Raw genomic sequence first — 19,191 nt, 5'->3', positions numbered from 1 at the left:
TGCTTCTTTGTCTTTTAATTTGTTGGTTCCACAGTGGAACTGACCATGTAATTCCATACGGAGTAGGGTTTCTTCTCTCTCGTCGGCTGTTCGTGATCAGAATTCATGTTTACCTCAAGTTCCTGTGTTATCAGGTGCAGCTGCAGCAGGTTTGCCAGTACCACTGCCAACATCATCATCATCATCGTTTAACATCTGTTTTCTAAGCATGCATGGATTGGACAGTTGACAGGAGCCGGCAAGGTGGAAAATAACTACCCTTCGCTACTGTGTCTGTTTTGGCAGGAATTTTACAGCTGGATGCACTTCCTAACACCAACCACTCAACAGAGTGGACTCAGTACATTTTACGTGGAACTAGCACAACAAAGTTAGTTTTGGCATTATTTTTGCAGCTAGATGCCCTTCCAAATGCAAGCCATTTCACAATGTGCAGTGGATGCTTTTTACATGGCACCAGTGCTGGCAGGGTCACCAAGATAATGAATTATGAGAGGGGCAAGGCATTTGATGAGGAGAGCTTGTGTCAGATGATAAAAGGTTAGAGTGTGACAGAGAGACAGAAACAGGGGTCTTGCCATAACAGAGAGGGCATTGGAGGAGGTGATCCAGTAGTAGATGATGAAATGTTAGAGTGTGACAGAGAGACAGAAAGAGGGGTCTTGCCATAGCAGAGAGGGCATTGGAGGAGGTGATCCAGTAGTAGATGATGAAATGTTAGAGTGTGACAGAGAGACAGAAAGAGGGGTCTTGCCATAGCAGAGAGGGCATTGGAGGAGGTGATCCAGTAGTAGATGATGAAATGTTAGAGTGTGACAGAGAGACAGAAAGAGGGGTCTTGCCATAGGAGAGAGGGCATTGGAGGAGGTGATCCAGTAGTAGATGATGAAATGTTAGAGTGTGACAGAGAGACAGAAAGAGGGGTCTTGCCATAGCAGAGAGGGCATTGGAGGAGGTGATCCAGTAGTAGATGATGAAATGTTAGAGTGTGACAGAGAGACAGAAAGAGGGGTCTTGCCATAGCAGAGAGGGCATTGGAGGAGGTGATCCAGTAGTAGATGATGAAATGTTAGAGTGTGACAGAGAGACAGAAAGAGGGGTCTTGCCATAGCAGAGAGGGCATTGGAGGAGGTGATCCAGTAGTAGATGATGAAATGTTAGAGTGTGACAGAGAGACAGAAAGAGGGGTCTTGCCATAGCAGAGAGGGCATTGGAGGAGGTGATCCAGTAGTAGATGATGAAATGTTAGAGTGTGACAGAGAGACAGAAAGTGGGGTCTTGCCATAGCAGAGAGGGCATTGGAGGAGGTGATCCAGTAGTAGATGATGAAATGTTAGAGTGTGACAGAGAGACAGAGAGAGGGGTCTTGCCTTAGCAGAGAGGGCATTGGAGGAGGTGATCCAGTAGTAGAGGATGAAATGTTAGAGTGTGACAGAGAGACAGAAAGAGGGGTCTTGCCATAACAGAGACGGAATTGGAGGAGGTGATCCAGTAGTAGATGATGAAATGTTAGAGTGTGATAGAGAGACAGAAAGAGGGGTCTTGCCATAGCAGAGAGGGCATTGGAGGAGGTGATCCAGTAGTAGATGATGAAATGTTAGAGTGTGACAGAGAGACAGAAAGAGGGGTCTTGCCATAACAGAGAGGGCATTGGAGGAGGTGATCCAGTAGTAGATGATGAAATGTTAGAGTGTGACAGAGAGACAGAAAGAGGGTTCTTGCCATAGCAGAGAGGGCATTGGAGGAGGTGATGCAGTAGTAGATGATGAAATGTTAGAGTGTGACAGAGAGACAGAATGAGGGGTCTTGCCATAGCAGAGAGGGCATTGGAGGAGGTGATCCAGTAGTAGATGATGAAATGTTAGAGTGTGACAGAGAGACAGAAAGAGGGGTCTTGCCATACCAGAGAGGGCATTGGAGGAGGTGATCCAGTAGTAGAGGATGAAATGTTAGAGTGTGACAGAGAGACAGAAAGAGGGGTCTTGCCATAACAGAGAGGGCATTGGAGGAGGTGATCCAGTAGTAGATGATGAAATGTTAGAGTGTGACAGAGAGACAGAAAGAGGGGTCTTGCCATAACAGAGAGGGCATTGGAGGAGGTGATCCAGTAGTAGATGATGAAATGTTAGAGTGTGACAGAGAGACAGAAAGAGGGGTCTTGCCATAACAGAGAGGGCATTGGAGGAGGTGATCCAGTAGTAGATGATGAAATGTTAGAGTGTGACAGAGAGACAGAAAGAGGGGTCTTGCCATAGCAGAGAGGGCATTGGAGGAGGTGATCCAGCAGTAGATGATGAAATGTTAGAGTGTGACAGAGAGACAGAAAGAGGGGTCTTGCCATAACAGTGAGGGCATTGGAGGAGGTGATCCAGTAGTAGATGATGAAATGTTAGAGTGTGACAGAGAGACAGAAAGAGGGGTCTTGCCATAACAGAGAGGGCATTGGAGGAGGTGATCCAGTAGTAGATGATGAAATGTTAGAGTGTGACAGAGAGACAGAAAGAGGGGTCTTGCCATAACAGAGAGGGCATTGGAGGAGGTGATCCAGTAGTAGATGATGAAATGTTAGAGTGTGACAGAGAGACAGAAAGAGGGGTCTTGCCATAACAGAGAGGGCATTGGAGGAGGTGATCCAGTAGTAGATGATGAAATGTTAGAGTGTGACAGAGAGACAGAAAGAGGGGTCTTGCCATAACAGAGAGGGCATTGGAGGAGGTGATCCAGTAGTAGATGATGAAATGTTAGAGTGTGACAGAGAGACAGAAAGAGGGGTCTTGCCATAACAGAGAGGGCATTGGAGGAGGTGATCCAGTAGTAGATGATGAAATGTTAGAGTGTGACAGAGAGACAGAAAGAGGGGTCTTGCCATAGCAGAGAGGGCATTGGAGGAGGTGATCCAGTAGTAGATGATGAAATGTTAGAGTGTGACAGAGAGACAGAAAGAGGGGTCTTGCCATAACAGAGAGGGCATTGGAGGAGGTGATCCAGTAGTAGATGATGAAATGTTAGAGTGTGACAGAGAGACAGAAAGAGGGGTCTTGCCATAACAGAGAGGGCATTGGAAGAGGTGATCCAGTAGTAGATGATGAAATGTTAGAGTGTGACAGAGAGACAGAAAGAGGGGTCTTGCCATAACAGAGAGGGCATTGGTGGAGGTGATCCAGTAGTAGAGGATGAAATGTTAGAGTGTGACAGAGAGACAGAAAGAGGGGTCTTGCCATAGCAGAGAGGGCATTGGAGGAGGTGATCCAGTAGTAGAGGATGAAATGTTAGAGTGTGACAGAGAGACAGAAAGAGGGGTCTTGCCATAGCAGAGAGGGCATTGGAGGAGGTGATCCAGTAGTAGATGATGAAATGTTAGAGTGTGACAGAGAGACAGAAAGAGGGGTCTTGCCATAGCAGAGAGGGCATTGGAGGAGGTGATCCAGTAGTAGATGATGAAATGTTAGAGTGTGACAGAGAGACAGAAAGAGGGGTCTTGCCATAACAGAGAGGGCATTGGAGGAGGTGATCCAGTAGTAGATGATGAAATGTTAGAGTGTGACAGAGAGACAGAAAGAGGGGTCTTGCCATAGCAGAGAGGTCATTGGAGGAGGTGATCCAGTAGTAGAGGATGAAATGTTAGAGTGTGACAGAGAGACAGAAAGAGGGGTCTTGCCATAGCAGAGAGGGCATTGGAGGAGGTGATCCAGTAGTAGATGATGAAATGTTAGAGTGTGACAGAGAGACAGAAAGAGGGGTCTTGCCATAGCAGAGAGGGCATTGGAGGAGGTGATCCAGTAGTAGATGATGAAATGTTAGAGTGTGATAGAGAGACAGAAAGAGGGGTCTTGCCATAGCAGAGATTGCATTGGAGGAGGTGATCCAGTAGTAGAGGATGAAATGTTAGAGTGTGACAGAGAGACAGAAAGAGGGGTCTTGCCATAACAGAGAGGGCATTGGAGGAGGTGATCCAGTAGTAGAGGATGAAATGTTAGAGTGTGACAGAGAGACAGAAAGAGGGGTCTTGCCATAACAGAGAGGGCATTGGAGGAGGTGATCCAGTAGTAGATGATGAAATGTTAGAGTGTGACAGAGAGACAGAAAGAGGGGTCTTGCCATAACAGAGAGGGCATTGGAGGAGGTGATCCAGTAGTAGATGATGAAATGTTAGAGTGTGACAGAGAGACAGAAAGAGGGGTCTTGCCATAGCAGAGAGGGCATTGGAGGAGGTGATCCAGTAGTAGATGATGAAATGTTAGAGTGTGACAGAGAGACAGAAAGAGGGGTCTTGCCATAACAGAGAGGGCATTGGAAGAGGTGATCCAGTAGTAGATGATGAAATGTTAGAGTGTGACAGAGAGACAGAAAGAGGGGTCTTGTCATAACAGAGAGGGCATTGGAGGAGGTGATCCAGTAGTAGAGGATGAAATGTTAGAGTGTGACAGAGAGACAGAAAGAGGGGTCTTGCCATAGCAGAGAGGGCATTGGAGGAGGTGATCCAGTTGTAGAGGATGAAATGTTAGAGTGTGACAGAGAGACAGAAAGAGGGGTCTTGCCATAGCAGAGAGGGCATTGGAGGAGGTGATCCAGTAGTAGATGATGAAATGTTAGAGTGTGACAGAGAGACAGAAAGAGGGGTCTTGCCATAGCAGAGAGGGCATTGGAGGAGGTGATCCAGTAGTAGATGATGAAATGTTAGAGTGTGACAGAGAGACAGAAAGAGGGGTCTTGCCATAACAGAGAGGGCATTGGAGGAGGTGATCCAGTAGTAGATGATTAAATGTTAGAGTGTGACAGAGAGACAGAAAGAGGGGTCTTGCCATAGCAGAGAGGGCATTGGAGGAGGTGATCCAGTAGTAGAGGATGAAATGTTAGAGTGTGACAGAGAGACAGAAAGAGGGGTCTTGCCATAGCAGAGAGGGCATTGGAGGAGGTGATCCAGTAGTAGAGGATGAAATGTTAGAGTGTGACAGAGAGACAGAAAGAGGGGTCTTGCCATAACAGAGAGGGCATTGGAGGAGGTGATCCAGTAGTAGAGGATGAAATGTTAGAGTGTGACAGAGAGACAGAAAGAGGGGTCTTGCCATAGCAGAGAGGGCATTGAAGGAGGTGATCCAGTAGTAGAGGATGAAATGTTAGAGTGTGACAGAGAGACAGAAAGAGGGGTCTTGCCATAAAAGAGAGGGCATTGGAGGAGGTGATCCAGTAGTAGAGGATGAAATGTTAGAGTGTGACAGAGAGACAGAAAGAGGGGTCTTGCCATAGCAGAGAGGGCATTGGAGGAGGTGATCCAGTAGTAGATGATGAAATGTTAGAGTGTGACAGAGAGACAGAAAGAGGGGTCTTGCCATAACAGAGAGGGCATTGGAGGAGTTGATCCAGTAGTAGATGATGAAATGTTAGAGTGTGACAGAGAGACAGAAAGAGGGGTCTTGCCATAACAGAGAGGGCATTGGAGGTGGTGATCCAGTAGTAGATGATGAAAGGTTAGAGTGTGACAGAGAGACAGAAAGAGGGGTCTTGCCATAGCAGAGAGGGCATTGGAGGAGGTGATCCAGTAGTAGATGATGAAATGTTAGAGTGTGACAGAGAGACAGAAAGAGGGGTCTTGCCATAACAGAGAGGGCATTGGAGGAGTTGATCCAGTAGTAGATGATGAAATGTTAGAGTGTGACAGAGAGACAGAAAGAGGGGTCTTGCCATAACAGAGAGGGCATTGGAGGTGGTGATCCAGTTGTAGATGATGAAATGTTAGAGTGTGACAGAGAGACAGAAAGAGGGGTCTTGCCATAACAGAGAGGGCATTGGAGGTGGTGATCCAGTAGTAGATGATGGAAGGTTAGAGTGTGACAGAGAGACAGAAAGAGGGGTCTTGCCATAGCAGAGAGGGCATTGGAGGAGGTGATCCAGTAGTAGATGATGAAATGTTAGAGTGTGACAGAGAGACAGAAAGAGGGGTCTTGCCATAACAGAGAGGGCATTGGAGGTGGTGATCCAGTAGTAGATGATGAAATGTTAGAGTGTGACAGAGAGACAGAAAGAGGGGTCTTGCCATAACAGAGAGGGCATTGGAGGTGGTGATCCAGTAGTAGATGATGAAAGGTTAGAGTGTGACAGAGAGACAGAAAGAGGGGTCTTGCCATAGCAGAGAGGGCATTGGAGGAGGTGATCCAGTAGTAGATGATGAAATGTTAGAGTGTGACAGAGAGACAGAAAGAGGGGTCTTGCCATAACAGAGAGGGCATTGGAGGTGGTGATCCAGTAGTAGATGATGAAATGTTAGAGTGTGACAGAGAGACAGAAAGAGGGGTCTTGCCATAACGGAGAGGGCATTGGAGGTGGTGATCCAGTAGTAGATGATGAAAGGTTAGAGTGTGACAGAGAGACAGAAAGAGGGGTCTTGCCATAGCAGAGAGGGCATTGGAGGAGGTGATCCAGTAGTAGATGATGAAATGTTAGAGTGTGACAGAGAGACAGAAATAGGGGTCTTGCCATAACAGAGAGGGCATTGGAGGAGGTGATCCAGTAGTAGATGATGAAATGTTAGAGTGTGACAGAGAGACAGAAAGAGGGGTCTTGCCATAGCAGAGAGGGCATTGGAGGAGGTGATCCAGTAGTAGATGATGAAATGTTAGATTGTGACAGAGAGACAGAAAGAGGGGTCTTGCCATAACAGAGAGGGCATTAGGGGTGGTGATCCAGTAGTAGATGATGAAATGTTAGAGTGTGACAGAGAGACAGAAAGAGGGGTCTTGCCATAACAGAGAGGGCATTGGAGGTGGTGATCCAGTAGTAGATGATGAAATGTTAGAGTGTGACAGAGAGACAGAAAGAGGGGTCTTGCCATAACAGAGAGGGCATTGGAGGTGGTGATCCAGTAGTAGATGATGAAAGGTTAGAGTGTGACAGAGAGACAGAAAGAGGGGTCTTGCCATAACAGAGAGGGCATTGGAGGAGGTGATCCAGTAGTAGAGGATGAAATGTTAGAGCGTGACAGAGAGACAGAAAGAGGGGTCTTTCCATAGCAGAGAGGGCATTGGAGGAGGTGATCCAGTAGTAGATGATGAAATGTTAGAGTGTGACAGAGAGACAGAAAGAGGGGTCTTGCCATAACAGAGAGGGCATTAGAGGTGGTGATCCAGTAGTAGATGATGAAATGTTCGAGTGTGACGGAGAGACAGAAATAGGGGTCTTGCCATAACAGAGATTGCATTGGAGGAGGTGATCCAGTAGTAGATGATGAAATGTTAGAGTGTGACAGAGAGACAGAAAGAGGGGTCTTGCCATAACAGAGAGGGCATTGGAGGTGGTGATCCAGTAGTAGATGATGAAAGGTTAGAGTGTGACAGAGAGACAGAAAGAGGGGTCTTGCCATAACAGAGAGGGCATTGGAGGAGGTGATCCAGTAGTAGATGATGAAATGTTAGAGTGTGACAGAGAGACAGAAATAGGGGTCTTGCCATAGCAGAGAGGGCATTGGAGGAGGTGATCCAGTAGTAGATGATGAAATGTTAGAGTGTGACAGAGAGACAGAAAGAGGGGTCTTGCCATAACAGAGAGGGCATTGGAGGAGGTGATCCAGTAGTAGATGATGAAATGTTAGAGTGTGACAGAGAGACAGAAATAGGGGTCTTGCCGTAACAGAGAGGGCATTGGAGGATGTGATCCAGTAGTAGATGATGAAATGTTAGAGTGTGACAGAGAGACAGAAAGAGGGGTCTTGCCATAACAGAGAGGGCATTAGAGGTGGTGATCCAGTAGTAGATGATGAAATGTTAGAGTGTGACAGAGAGACAGAAAGAGGGGTCTTGCCATAACAGAGAGGGCATTGGAGGTGGTGATCCAGTAGTAGATGATGAAAGGTTAGAGTGTGACAGAGAGACAGAAAGAGGGTCTTGCCATAACAGAGAGCGCATTGGAGGAGGTGATCCAGTAGTAGATGATGAAATGTTAGAGTGTGACAGAGAGACAGAAAGAGGGGTCTTGCCATAACAGAGAGGGCATTGGAGGAGGTGATCCAGTAGTAGATGATGAAATGTTAGAGTGTGACAGAGAGACAGAAAGAGGGGTCTTGCCATAGCAGAGAGGGCATTGGAGGAGGTGATCCAGTAGTAGATGATGAAATGTTAGAGTGTGACAGAGAGACAGAAAGAGGGGTCTTGCCATAGCAGAGAGGGCATTGGAGGAGGTGATCCAGTAGTAGATGATGAAATGTTAGAGTGTGACAGAGAGACAGAAAGAGGGGTCTTGCCATAGCAGAGAGGGCATTGGAGGAGGTGATCCAGTAGTAGATGATGAAATGTTAGAGTGTGACAGAGAGACAGAAAGAGGGGTCTTGCCATAGCAGAGAGGGCATTGGAGGAAGTGATCCAGAAGTAGATGATGAAATGTTAGAGTGTGACAGAGAGACAGAAAGAGGGGTCTTGCCATAGCAGAGAGGGCATTGGAGGAGGTGATCCAGTAGTAGATGATGAAATGTTAGAGTGTGACAGAGAGACAGAAAGAGGGGTCTTGCCATAGCAGAGAGGGCATTGGAGGAGGTGATCCAGTAGTAGATGATGAAATGTTAGAGTGTGACAGAGAAATAAAGAAGCAGAGAGAGATGTCTTGCTATAGAGGAGAGACATGGTTACCGAGGGACAGAGAAAGAGGTACGCAAAAGAGGCCATAAATTGGTGTGCTGGTGTGAAGGAGGTATTTGGTTACCTTGGCAGAGGGAAAACAAGAAGAGAGAGAGAGAGAGAGAGAGAGAAAATGAGGAAGAATGAGACATGCAAATCTAGTCGTAACGATTTCAACTTTGCAAGAGGAACCACAGAATTAAGTGAAGACATTTTTTATCGATGGAAATGAATTCAAGAGTGCAAAATGTAGCAGAAAAATGGTGTTAAACATTCATAGAACTGGCCCCGCAAAAAATTAATTTGTGGACAGTTCTATATAAAACAACTGAAGTCAAAAGTAGGGAAGTGGAGCAGGCAACACAGCAGCAAATAGAGAATTACCTAGAAGCAGTTTAGAAAAGCAAAGCCTACGTAGCCAGGTTAAAGAAAGAAATATGGGACTGTCAAAGTGCGGTCTGTCTCAGAGGAGGAGACCAAAAATAACTGGACGGCCATCCTAGCAAGGGACAAACACATTGTCATCCCCATCTACTTTGGTCGAAGAATATTCAGAGTTAGAATACTCAACATAATGCCAACCGTTTTAGAGTGTGGACTGGAAGCTGCTTTTCTCATGGCACCAGCACTGGTGAGGTTACCAAGTATCTTGCAAGCCCCCTGATGGAACTGGGGAGTGGGGAGGTGGCTTGAGGCCAGGGCTAGAAAGTATAAAAGTTTGCCAGAGGGATAAGCACATAGATATAGAGGAGACTCGTGGCGTCCTTATATTTATGCAAGGGTGCATGACAGTATCTGGAAGGGAGAAAGATGGTGGTAATAGAGTGCCAGAGCATAGTCCCAAGTTACAAGAAGGGGAGTATAAGGGAGACTGTGGATGAGTAAAGAAGGAATGGGAGGGTAATGGCATCAGAGTGTGAGATGAAAAGTGCAGAGGTTAGAGATGGGGCTTGAGGTGGTTGTAGAGAGTGAGGAACAATGTTTTGAGGTGGACTTGATAGACTGACGGGGCTCGGAAAGGAGGAGGTGACAAGAAGCCTCAGAGGAAGGGTGGAGAGCAGCAGAACCATCAATCTCTTGATAGATGAGGAGGAAGGGAGATGATGACCAGGATCTGACAGCAGAGGGAAAGCAAAGATGATGAACTGTGAAAGAGATGGGAGTCAGAGATACATGGGGGTGGCTGTAGTGAGTGGGGCCAGAAAACTGGAGGGAGTATTAGCAATGGCTGTGAGAGGGTGTTGAGAATGATTGAAGATAGGAGAAGTGTTCAACAGGAAACCTGGCAGAGTAAGGTGTAGCTAAGAGGGGTGGGTGGGAAAGATTAGGGAAGGGACAGAAAGGGATGATCGATGGAAGGTTGTATGGATGGAGATGATGATGCAAGAGATGCAACTGGTATTAATGAAAGGGTTGGGGTGGTGATGAATGCTCTCAAATGGTTACAGCAGTAAAGTAGGACCATAGTTAGAAGAGTATAATAGAGGGATGGGTGTTAGGAAGATGAGATGTGGTGAAGGGGATGCTTCACAGGGGCAAATGTGGGCGTAAGGCCCAGCATGGACAGGAATATATATCACAGTTTTTGGACATGACTTTTGCTGTGACAAATGTGTCTTTATATATCATTTTGTTCAACTTGTGCCAGCATGGACATGAAATATAGATGGGGATAATGCTGATGATGGCATGCCTATACGTATGTACATCATGATCATCATCATTTAGCATCCATTGTCCATGCTGGCATGGGTTGGACGGTTTGACTGAGGCTGGCAAGGTGAGGGGCTACACCAGACTCCAGTCTGACATGGTATGGTTTCTACAGCTGGATACCTTTCCTAACCACCAATGTAATGGCTGCTTTTATTTACCACCAGCATGGATGCTAGATACATGATGCCAGCATCAACCACATGGCCTCTATGAGGCACAACCCCCAAATGGTACTTTTTACGTGAGACTGGCATGGCTGGCATGTAGGTGACACCTACAAAGACCACAGCTATGATTTCATTAGGCTTGATATAATAATAATAATAATAATAATTGTGTACAGTGGTAGCTGCCCTAGATATAGAAACAAAGAATGGAATAGGATACAAAGCTCTTGTGACAAAGCAAACGGGGTGAACACATGGCAGAAAAGTGATAAATATGAAGGAGTGATGTTTGTAGAGGCCAAATCCCATGGAGAACTAGCCTGTAGATTTAGGGAAGCTCTGAAGGAGACCAAACCCGACATTAAGATTGTTGAAAAGCCAGGGAACTCCGTCAGATCATAACTATGTAGGACGTACCCCTTTAAGAATACCATATGCACCAATGATAACTGCATGGTATGTAGGATTAGCCCTGGCATTAACTGTAGAACTCGAAATGTAGTTTACAGCATATGATGCTTAGAAGGTGCCTGTAAGGACATGAACATGACGTATGTAGGGGAGACATCTAGGAGCATAGCTGAAAGACTAAATGAACATTTGAGACAATATGACAACAAAAAGCAGTCCTCCATACTCTACCAACATCCCAAAGACCACCATAGAGGCAACTTGGGTCAACTTGACATCTGCATCTCATCCAAGCAATCAAAAGACCCAACACTCAGACAAATACGGGAGTACGTCCTTATAAATGAAACTTTCCTAATACTAAATAGGAAATATACATGGTAGATACCATACGCCCATACCCACAGTTTACACAGGTAGAGTAGAATAGTTAGTGGGCTGTTATGTAGATAGATGTATGTATGTGTGTGTGTGTGTGTGGGTACATATGTGTATATGCACATGTATGTAAGCATATGGATGTGAAAATAAACAGATCAACATACAGATGGATAGGTACATAGTTTATATGAACAAACAGGCACACATACACAAATGGATACTGAAACACAAGACCATATGTACACACACGCTTTACTCCACACAAGGACACATAAGGAGATACTTGTCCACACATATAGAAATGCCCATCCATATATACAAACATGGTACAAAGTGGCAAAACACACACACACACACACACAAGGAGAGAGAGGTGCATACATACACAAAAACACTCTCACATACACACATACATAAAACATACACAAACATGGACATGCAAGCACATGAATATGCAGATTACATACATACAGATGCACACACAAACATGCATATATACATATGCATACACACACACATGCATGCATAGACACACACACACACTGACCCACACACATGTGCACAAACAAACAAAAAGGAACGCAGTGTAAATAACGGACAGAGTCAAGACTATTGAAAAGTTTGCAAGATGCAACGAAAATTTGAACAAAATAAAAAGGAGAAATAAGTGGAAATTTTTGGCAGTGAGTGTGTTAAATTATAAGGCACGAAAAGAAAATGACTCTCCCCAGACACAACAGAATATGCTTCAACACACAAACTCACATAAAGAATCTTGCAAACCAAATCCAAAAATGAAATACATATACAGACGTTAAATGATGATGATGATGATGATATATATCTTTATGAGTGTGTGTGTGTGTGTGTGTGTCTGTGTAAAGTGTACATATGTTGATATTTGTTTATTTTTTTCAGACACCACATCATCAAAAACATCTCTTCATGTTTCGCAAAAGGAAATCTCTTCTGTGGCACCCAGAACTAATGAGACATCCAGAGAAAATGCTGGCATCAAAATACAACTATCGACTGATTCAATTTCTAATGCATCTGTGAGTAAATAGATTCACTTAACATATTTACGTTTAATTGTTATTTCATTCCCAAATGAGGTATCATTACAGTTAATTAAAACATTTTCTCAATCAAACTCAAACATTTCCTTCACATCTGATATCTTGAGTATATCTTTTGCTAACTTTAACAACCTCAAACTTACTACAGCCATTCTGAAAGAGCCTTTCTTAACAACAATATCAACTGCAACAATGTATCTCTTTTCTCTCCATGGAATGTTCCTTTGCTGTTTACCATTAATTACTTTTCTAGGTTGATGTCATCGTTAACAGCACCAATAGAAGCCTCCGGCTTAACATTGGTGCTATCTCCAAATCTATTCTCAATGCTGCTGGTCCACAGATACAAGATGAATGTAACCAGAAATTTCGTCGAAGTATTTCTACATCTGAAATTGCCATCACTAAAGCATATAAGCTCAACTGTAAGAATGTATTTCATCTGGCATTACCTTACTGGAATGAATATTCCTCTGATTCAGTAAGTATCAATCATATTATATTGATTTATTGAAACAGTTAATGTTTGAAGGGAACCTTATGCATGTTGTGTGAGAATCATAAAGCAAATGTCAGCATCCTGTTTAATATTTGTTCTTCCAAGTTATCATTGGAAGGAAGCAGAAGATATCGATGAACAGGACACTTTTATATATAAATAGAAGGAAAAAAGCCTCATGGCCTAACAACAGTTATGTGACTGATAAATAAGACTATATTAAAACATATTTCTGTGTTTTACTGTCTGTATTGGTGAGTTTTTCTCTGTCATGGCACGAGCACTAGAGAGGTTGTCATGTCCTCAACAACACTAAAGACTCCTCTTGGGTCTGCATTGTCTCTCTTCATTCACCAACCATTTTACACGGTGGATGGGGTCTGTTTTATTGTAGCAGCATCATGAGTGAGGTTGCCTTGTCTCTTGCAGGACGAAAGAGTGATAGGAATGACAGATGTGTTTAGAAGTGGTAAGAGTGAGAGGAGGATATATTTATTACAACTTAATGGTTTCTTCCTGTAATTGGAAAATAATTTAATAAAATGTTCATTATCAATTACTAAACAATTATTTTTTTTAGATTCTGGCAAACTTGACTCAAGTAATAACCACTTGTCTGGAAACTGCTGAGAGAATGGGAGCAAAAAGCCTGGCATTTCCTATATTAGGGGCTGAAATGAAATACCCCATTGGAAAACTACCCAGAACAATGTATGAAGCAGTGAAAAACTACTCAGATCAAAATTCAAGCCAGATCAAAGATGTTTACTTTGTGGTTTTACCTGAAGAAGACAGAGAAATAGCAAAGGTTGGTTGATGTTTTTGTTGTTTGTTGTTTGATGTTGATATTTTTGGAATTTACCGAAAGCATATTCTGCAAGAAATGAAGAAAATAGAAACAAGAATCTGGAATCATTTTATAAATTTCCCCACATGACATCCATATGCCTTCTGTCCTGACAAGCTTTCTTGGTCTCATCACCACTGAAGCACATTTTGAGAGTCCAAACTCCATCTTGATATCATTCACAAAAATCTGCACAGACTGGATTAAGCTGTCCAGTTCTGTCTCACTATTTGTTAACAATTTTGAGTCATTCCTGAATGCCTGCTGGTAAAGTTTTTACCAGGCAAGGATTCTTTTGAAAATGGAGCAAGCAAACCAGGATTCATCTCTACAGACCCTCACTGAAGAATGTCAGACTATAGTAAATGATGTGAAAATAATGCCGGATAAAGACATCTGCAAAACTTCAAATGTGTTGCCCTGGAAAACAGAATCCAAAAAAGTATCAGGCCCCAAACTGTGTTATGGTTATGGAGGCCTACACTACGAAAAGGATTGTCCTTTTAAAAACAAAAAGTGCTATAGTTGTCATAAGCTGGGACACAGGAGTTCTCATTGTAGAACAAGACAGCAAAGCTCAAATACAATAAGTTCTAAGATGTTTTCAGCGGAGATCGATTGTGATGGAGAAACAAGAAAATTCGTGCATGAAAGATAAATGATGTGAATACCAAATTACAGTTAGATGCAGGTAGTGACATCTTCATTATAAATGCAGATACTTGGGAAAAATTGGTAAACTGAGATTACGCAAAACAGCGAAAATAGCATGTGGTGTAACGGGCGACAGATTACATTTGATGGACAAAACATTTATCGACGTCACATTCCGAGGAGAGACACGTGAAGCAAAATTATTCATCTGTTTGGTACAGATTGGCTAGAACTGTTCAATTTATGGTACCTCCTTGTAAATCTTTACTGCAATAAAATAAATGGTTGTCACGTTAAAAACAAGTCTACAGAAGAACTGAAGGAAAAATTGGGAAAAAAATGTTCCTGCAAGTGTTATTTAAAAGAGTGTTAAGAGAAGCAGTAAATGAATCAAAATGTCATTAACTGCGGTTGACCGGTGTGTTTGTTCTTCCTGTTTTGTCATCCATTTTGTGGGGGAAGGGCAGCTCAACTGAATTTATTTTTCTGTCAAAAGTTGTTTGCATTTTCCCCGTCACCATTGGAGAAAGCCCAACAGAACATGGTGAGGCCTATATGTGAAAGAGGGGGAGAGATCGAGGCTCAAATACAAAATGCTTTAGGTTCTGTCTAATGACATACACATAAATACATTCTTATATATTTATGATGATGATGATGATGATATTACAGTAACAGCTTTTGAAAAAATACAATAAAAGTAACGAGAACAGAATGCATCCTCTTCATCACCATCATCTCCATCACCACCACCACCACCACCTGTGTGCGATAGAATTTGTGGAGTTAGATATTCTATGGCTTGACGACTTTCCTGTCACCAACCCTCACCTCGTTCCAAGGGAGGTAACTATTTCTGCATTTTAAAGAACTTCACAAAATATTAGAAACAAAGGACACTGCTTGCATAACAGGGACACTCATTTACAGCTAACAAATAATGTAAAGGCAAGGAGACACACTCACATATGTATGAATGGCGTCTCTCATTTACTGCCTACCAGACCCAATCACAGAGCTTTGATTGGCCTAAGGCTATAGTTAAAGACACTTGCTCAAGGTGCCATACATTGAGACTGAACCTAAATCAAGGTAATTAAAAGTAATAGCAACAGAAGCAGTATTAATATCAAAAGCAATCTTTATATCCAACTAAATGTGGATGTTGTGTTAGAACATCAAGTACTACCTTATTTACCTTGAGAGGACCTCTCATATGGACGTACGGTCCATAAATGCATGCAAATTTATATTGTTGGTAGACAACAATCATCTTCTAAAGGCACCAGAACTGCCAGATCATGTATTTTCGCTCTTCTCAGGTTCATCAGTGACAGACGCCCTGTAGCAACATAACAGCGAAATCTCCCTGTCAACGATATATAGACAGTGATGTCACAAATAGCCTGAAGGCTTATTAAAGATAATTAATAGCAACAGAAGCAGTTTTAATACCAAAAGGCATTCTTTATGTCCATATGCTGTAATGAAGAAATTAGGGAAATTCCTGTCCACTGTAGAACTGTTTTTGAAGTTCTTTCTTTTCCTTTGTCATCTCTCTTATGAATGACCATGACCCTAATTGTTGGACCTCCTCCTTCTCCTTCTTGCTTATAATATCAAAAAATAATTACCTTGTACTCTGCTTTTGTTGCTCAAATATTCTTGGCTACACAAGATGCACCAAAGAACCTCAACTTCAACATTCTTGATAGACATTTCAACAGCAAACACAAGACTCAGCAGTTTTAATCAGAATGGTGAGTGGAGAGAAGAAACAATACAACTTCAGCTACATGAAGACACCATTGCCACATGTTTAACTTCACTAACACCACATCAGTGGTCAGTGTGGAAGGTCTTTGTGCCGCATCCACTGCAATACCATGTCTCCCAGTAGACTGGAAGGTCGTGGATGGAATATCTTTGATCTGAGTGACAAAGTAATTTTCCTCATTTCCTTATTACTGATTAGAAAGAAATCAATAAATATTTTAAATATTTTGTTTGTCTTTTGTTAAATTAAATCTCTTCTCTTTAAAAAAAGCAAAAAAATTAAACAAAAATGATTCTCATGGTTTTGAATTTTACAGAAATTTGAGGAATATCTCCAAAATAAAGCCGAAAATGAAGGAGTTCATTCAAAAGGTAAACAATTTGTTTGTTGATATTGAATATTATGGTGTTTTGTCATACCGTCTCTATTAAACACTGATTATTATAAATATGATTAATGTTATTATCATTATTATCATTCTGTGCCGGTGGCACGTAAAAAGCACCACCCGACTGTGGCCGTTGCCAGCACCGCCCCACTGGCCTCCGTGCTGGTGGCACATAAAAAGCACCATCCGATCTTGGCCGTTGCCAGCCTTGCCTGGCCACCGTGCCGGTGAACTTAAAAAGCACCATCCGTCCATGGCCGTTTGCCAGCCCCGTCTGGCACCTGTCCCGGTGGCACGTAAAAAGCACCCACTACTCTCCTGGAGTGGTTGGCGTTAGGAAGGGCATCCAGCCATAGAAACACTGCCAGATCAGACTGGGCCTGGTGCAGCCTTCTGGATTCCCAGACCCCAGTTGAACGGTCCAACCCATGCTAGCTTGGAAAGCGGACACTAAATAATGATGATGATTATTATTAATTATTAATGATTAATGATTATTATTATTCATCATCATCATTTAACGTCCGCTTTCCATGCTAGCATGGGTTGGACGGTTCAACTGGGGTCTGGGGAGCCCGAAAGCTGCACCAGTCCAGTCAGATCTGGCATTATTATTATTATTATTATTATTATTATTATTATTATTATTATTATTACTATTATTATTATGATTGCTATTATTGTTATAGATGTTGCACAGTATACAATATCGTGAGATTGTTGATCGAAGATATTGTGTCTACTCGGGGTTTGCAGTGTTTGTCAAGTCACAAGAAGGACCTTAGGCAGACAATACGTTACACAATTCCAAGTAATGCTGACTTTTGCAATACATCTAGATTGCAGGGTATCTCTAAGGACTTCAGATGTTTTTTCAGATTGGATGGTATTGAACCCAATGCTCCGATGACAATAGGGATAACCTTTATGTTCGACTCTTGTACCTGCCACATCTTAGCAATCTCAATTCTCAGGTTTCCATATTTATCAACCTTTTTCTCTTTATTTCATGATGATGTGTTGATCTCCTGGCCCTGGCAAATCGATTATTTGGCACTTTTGTTTGTCCCTCCTAAAGGTTTCTATATCTGGCCTTCAGTTCTCTAACACTTTGTCTGTCTGGAAATCAAAGTCCCAGAGGATTTTTGCCTTCCCCTTTTCGTTCATTACTTTTTTTGGTGTATGTTGGTACCAAGCACCCATAACCTCATATCCATACTTATGGCATAGTAGCCAGTGGAGGTTTTGGGCTACTTTGTCGTGTCTACGCTTGAACTCTTCCTGCGCAAGACTTTCTCAAGCATTACTTTCGGCCCTCTTCCCACACATTCTGCAGAGATCCGTTGCACTTGTGTGGTATATATTCTTTTCCACTGAGCCCTGGGCCCAAATGATTAGGCTTTCAATATTTTTTATTAGGTCACCTTCTATGATGCTTCTTTGTCTTTTAATTTGTTGGTTCCACAGTGGAACTGACCATGTAATTCCATATGGAGTAGGGTTTCTTCTCTCTCGTCGGCTGTTCGTGATCAGAATTCATGTTTACCCTCAAGTTCCTGTGCTATCAGAATAGTAGCTGTTGTAGTATTTGTAGTATTAGCAGCTGCAGTATATTATCATTATTTTTATTTTTATCATTGTCACCATCACCACCACTACAACTGTGATGGGGATAATGATAAAATTTTTAAAAATTATTATTATTATTATTATTATTATTATTATTATTTTAAAAGGATTTAAAAAGGATTGGCATAACTCTTCACAAACGTAAATAGACAATACAAAGATCACGATGTGATTGCAATAGATATTCTTTTGGTTTGCACGATATTCTGACAGCTTGCTTCGCTTTGTTGAGTTCAAAATGTAAAGTGATACATAGAAATTCAAAATTATAGAAATTCAAATCCAAAATTTGAACGAGGCAACCAGCATTCTCATGTTGATGGAATGACATCATCAATCTTCAATTTTCAAGTTTACAACCAGCAAAAAGGAAAAGACTGAAAGAGAAAGGAAAGGAAAACAAAGAAGCATATTTAATCAAATAGTTTTGTGTAAATATGATGAAATTCTCCTGTCATTTTATTCATTCCTCCAGGGCGTGATGGTAATAACTCATCATGCCCTTTCAAGTCTGTTTCAAAATTGCAGCCATTTGATGCAAAATATTCGGCAAGTTCTGTCCAACTACTGTTATTGTGCTTGACATCATATCTGTGCCAATTAAGTCTTTTGTTTAATTGTTCTGTTGTGCAACCAACATAAACCAAGTTGCATTTCGTGCATTCTGCCATGAACACGGCAAAATGTAAAGCTCTACATTTCCCACCTTCTGTATAAATCATAACATTTCTGTTATGATTCCTGACTTGACTCATGTTGTTGCGCAATGAAGAGGGCTTACCTCTCTTGCGGCTGTTTTTCAAGGTACTGCGTGCAGATACCCCAATGTTAGTTTTCTCGGAGTTAGAAGTAGAGGTTAAAAGGTCCCTTATACTCTGTCGAATGGCTACAATGGGTGGCTGAAGAAATATTTGTTTGAAACAAGGATATTTTTCTGCAACATGCTGGTAACTTTCTTTCAACGCTTTTGAAATGCCAGTGAAATTTTGATGCCAGTTAATCACTAAAGCATTTCTGTCACACATTCTATTGTGTTTGCT

At 42.4% G+C, this 19,191-nt stretch overlaps 1 protein-coding gene across 7 annotated transcripts in view; it reads left to right on the top strand.

The window, feature by feature from the left end:
• The window catches only part of LOC115209556 (protein mono-ADP-ribosyltransferase PARP15), a 199,333-nt gene that overhangs the window by 108,943 nt on the left and 71,199 nt on the right, over positions 1-19,191 (top strand). For 5 of the 7 annotated variants that reach the window (XM_029778023.2, XM_036508643.1, XM_029778002.2 and 2 more), the window contains 4 exons: positions 12,197-12,333; positions 12,611-12,838; positions 13,437-13,664; positions 16,451-16,505. The exons of 1 other annotated variant lie outside the window; for it this stretch is intronic. In XM_029778023.2, the coding sequence (XP_029633883.1) occupies positions 12,197-12,333; positions 12,611-12,838; positions 13,437-13,664; positions 16,451-16,505 (648 nt within the window). The remainder of the gene's footprint in view (positions 1-12,196; positions 12,334-12,610; positions 12,839-13,436; positions 13,665-16,450; positions 16,506-19,191) is intronic. One more of the 7 variants, XM_029778016.2, reaches the window with a different exon arrangement.

The sequence above is a fragment of the Octopus sinensis genome, linkage group LG1, assembly GCF_006345805.1.
Source record: "Octopus sinensis linkage group LG1, ASM634580v1, whole genome shotgun sequence".
Lineage (NCBI taxonomy): Eukaryota > Metazoa > Mollusca > Cephalopoda > Octopoda > Octopodidae > Octopus > Octopus sinensis.
The sequence above is the reverse complement of the archived record's forward strand: the minus strand, read 5'-3'. Positions and strand labels throughout refer to the sequence as shown.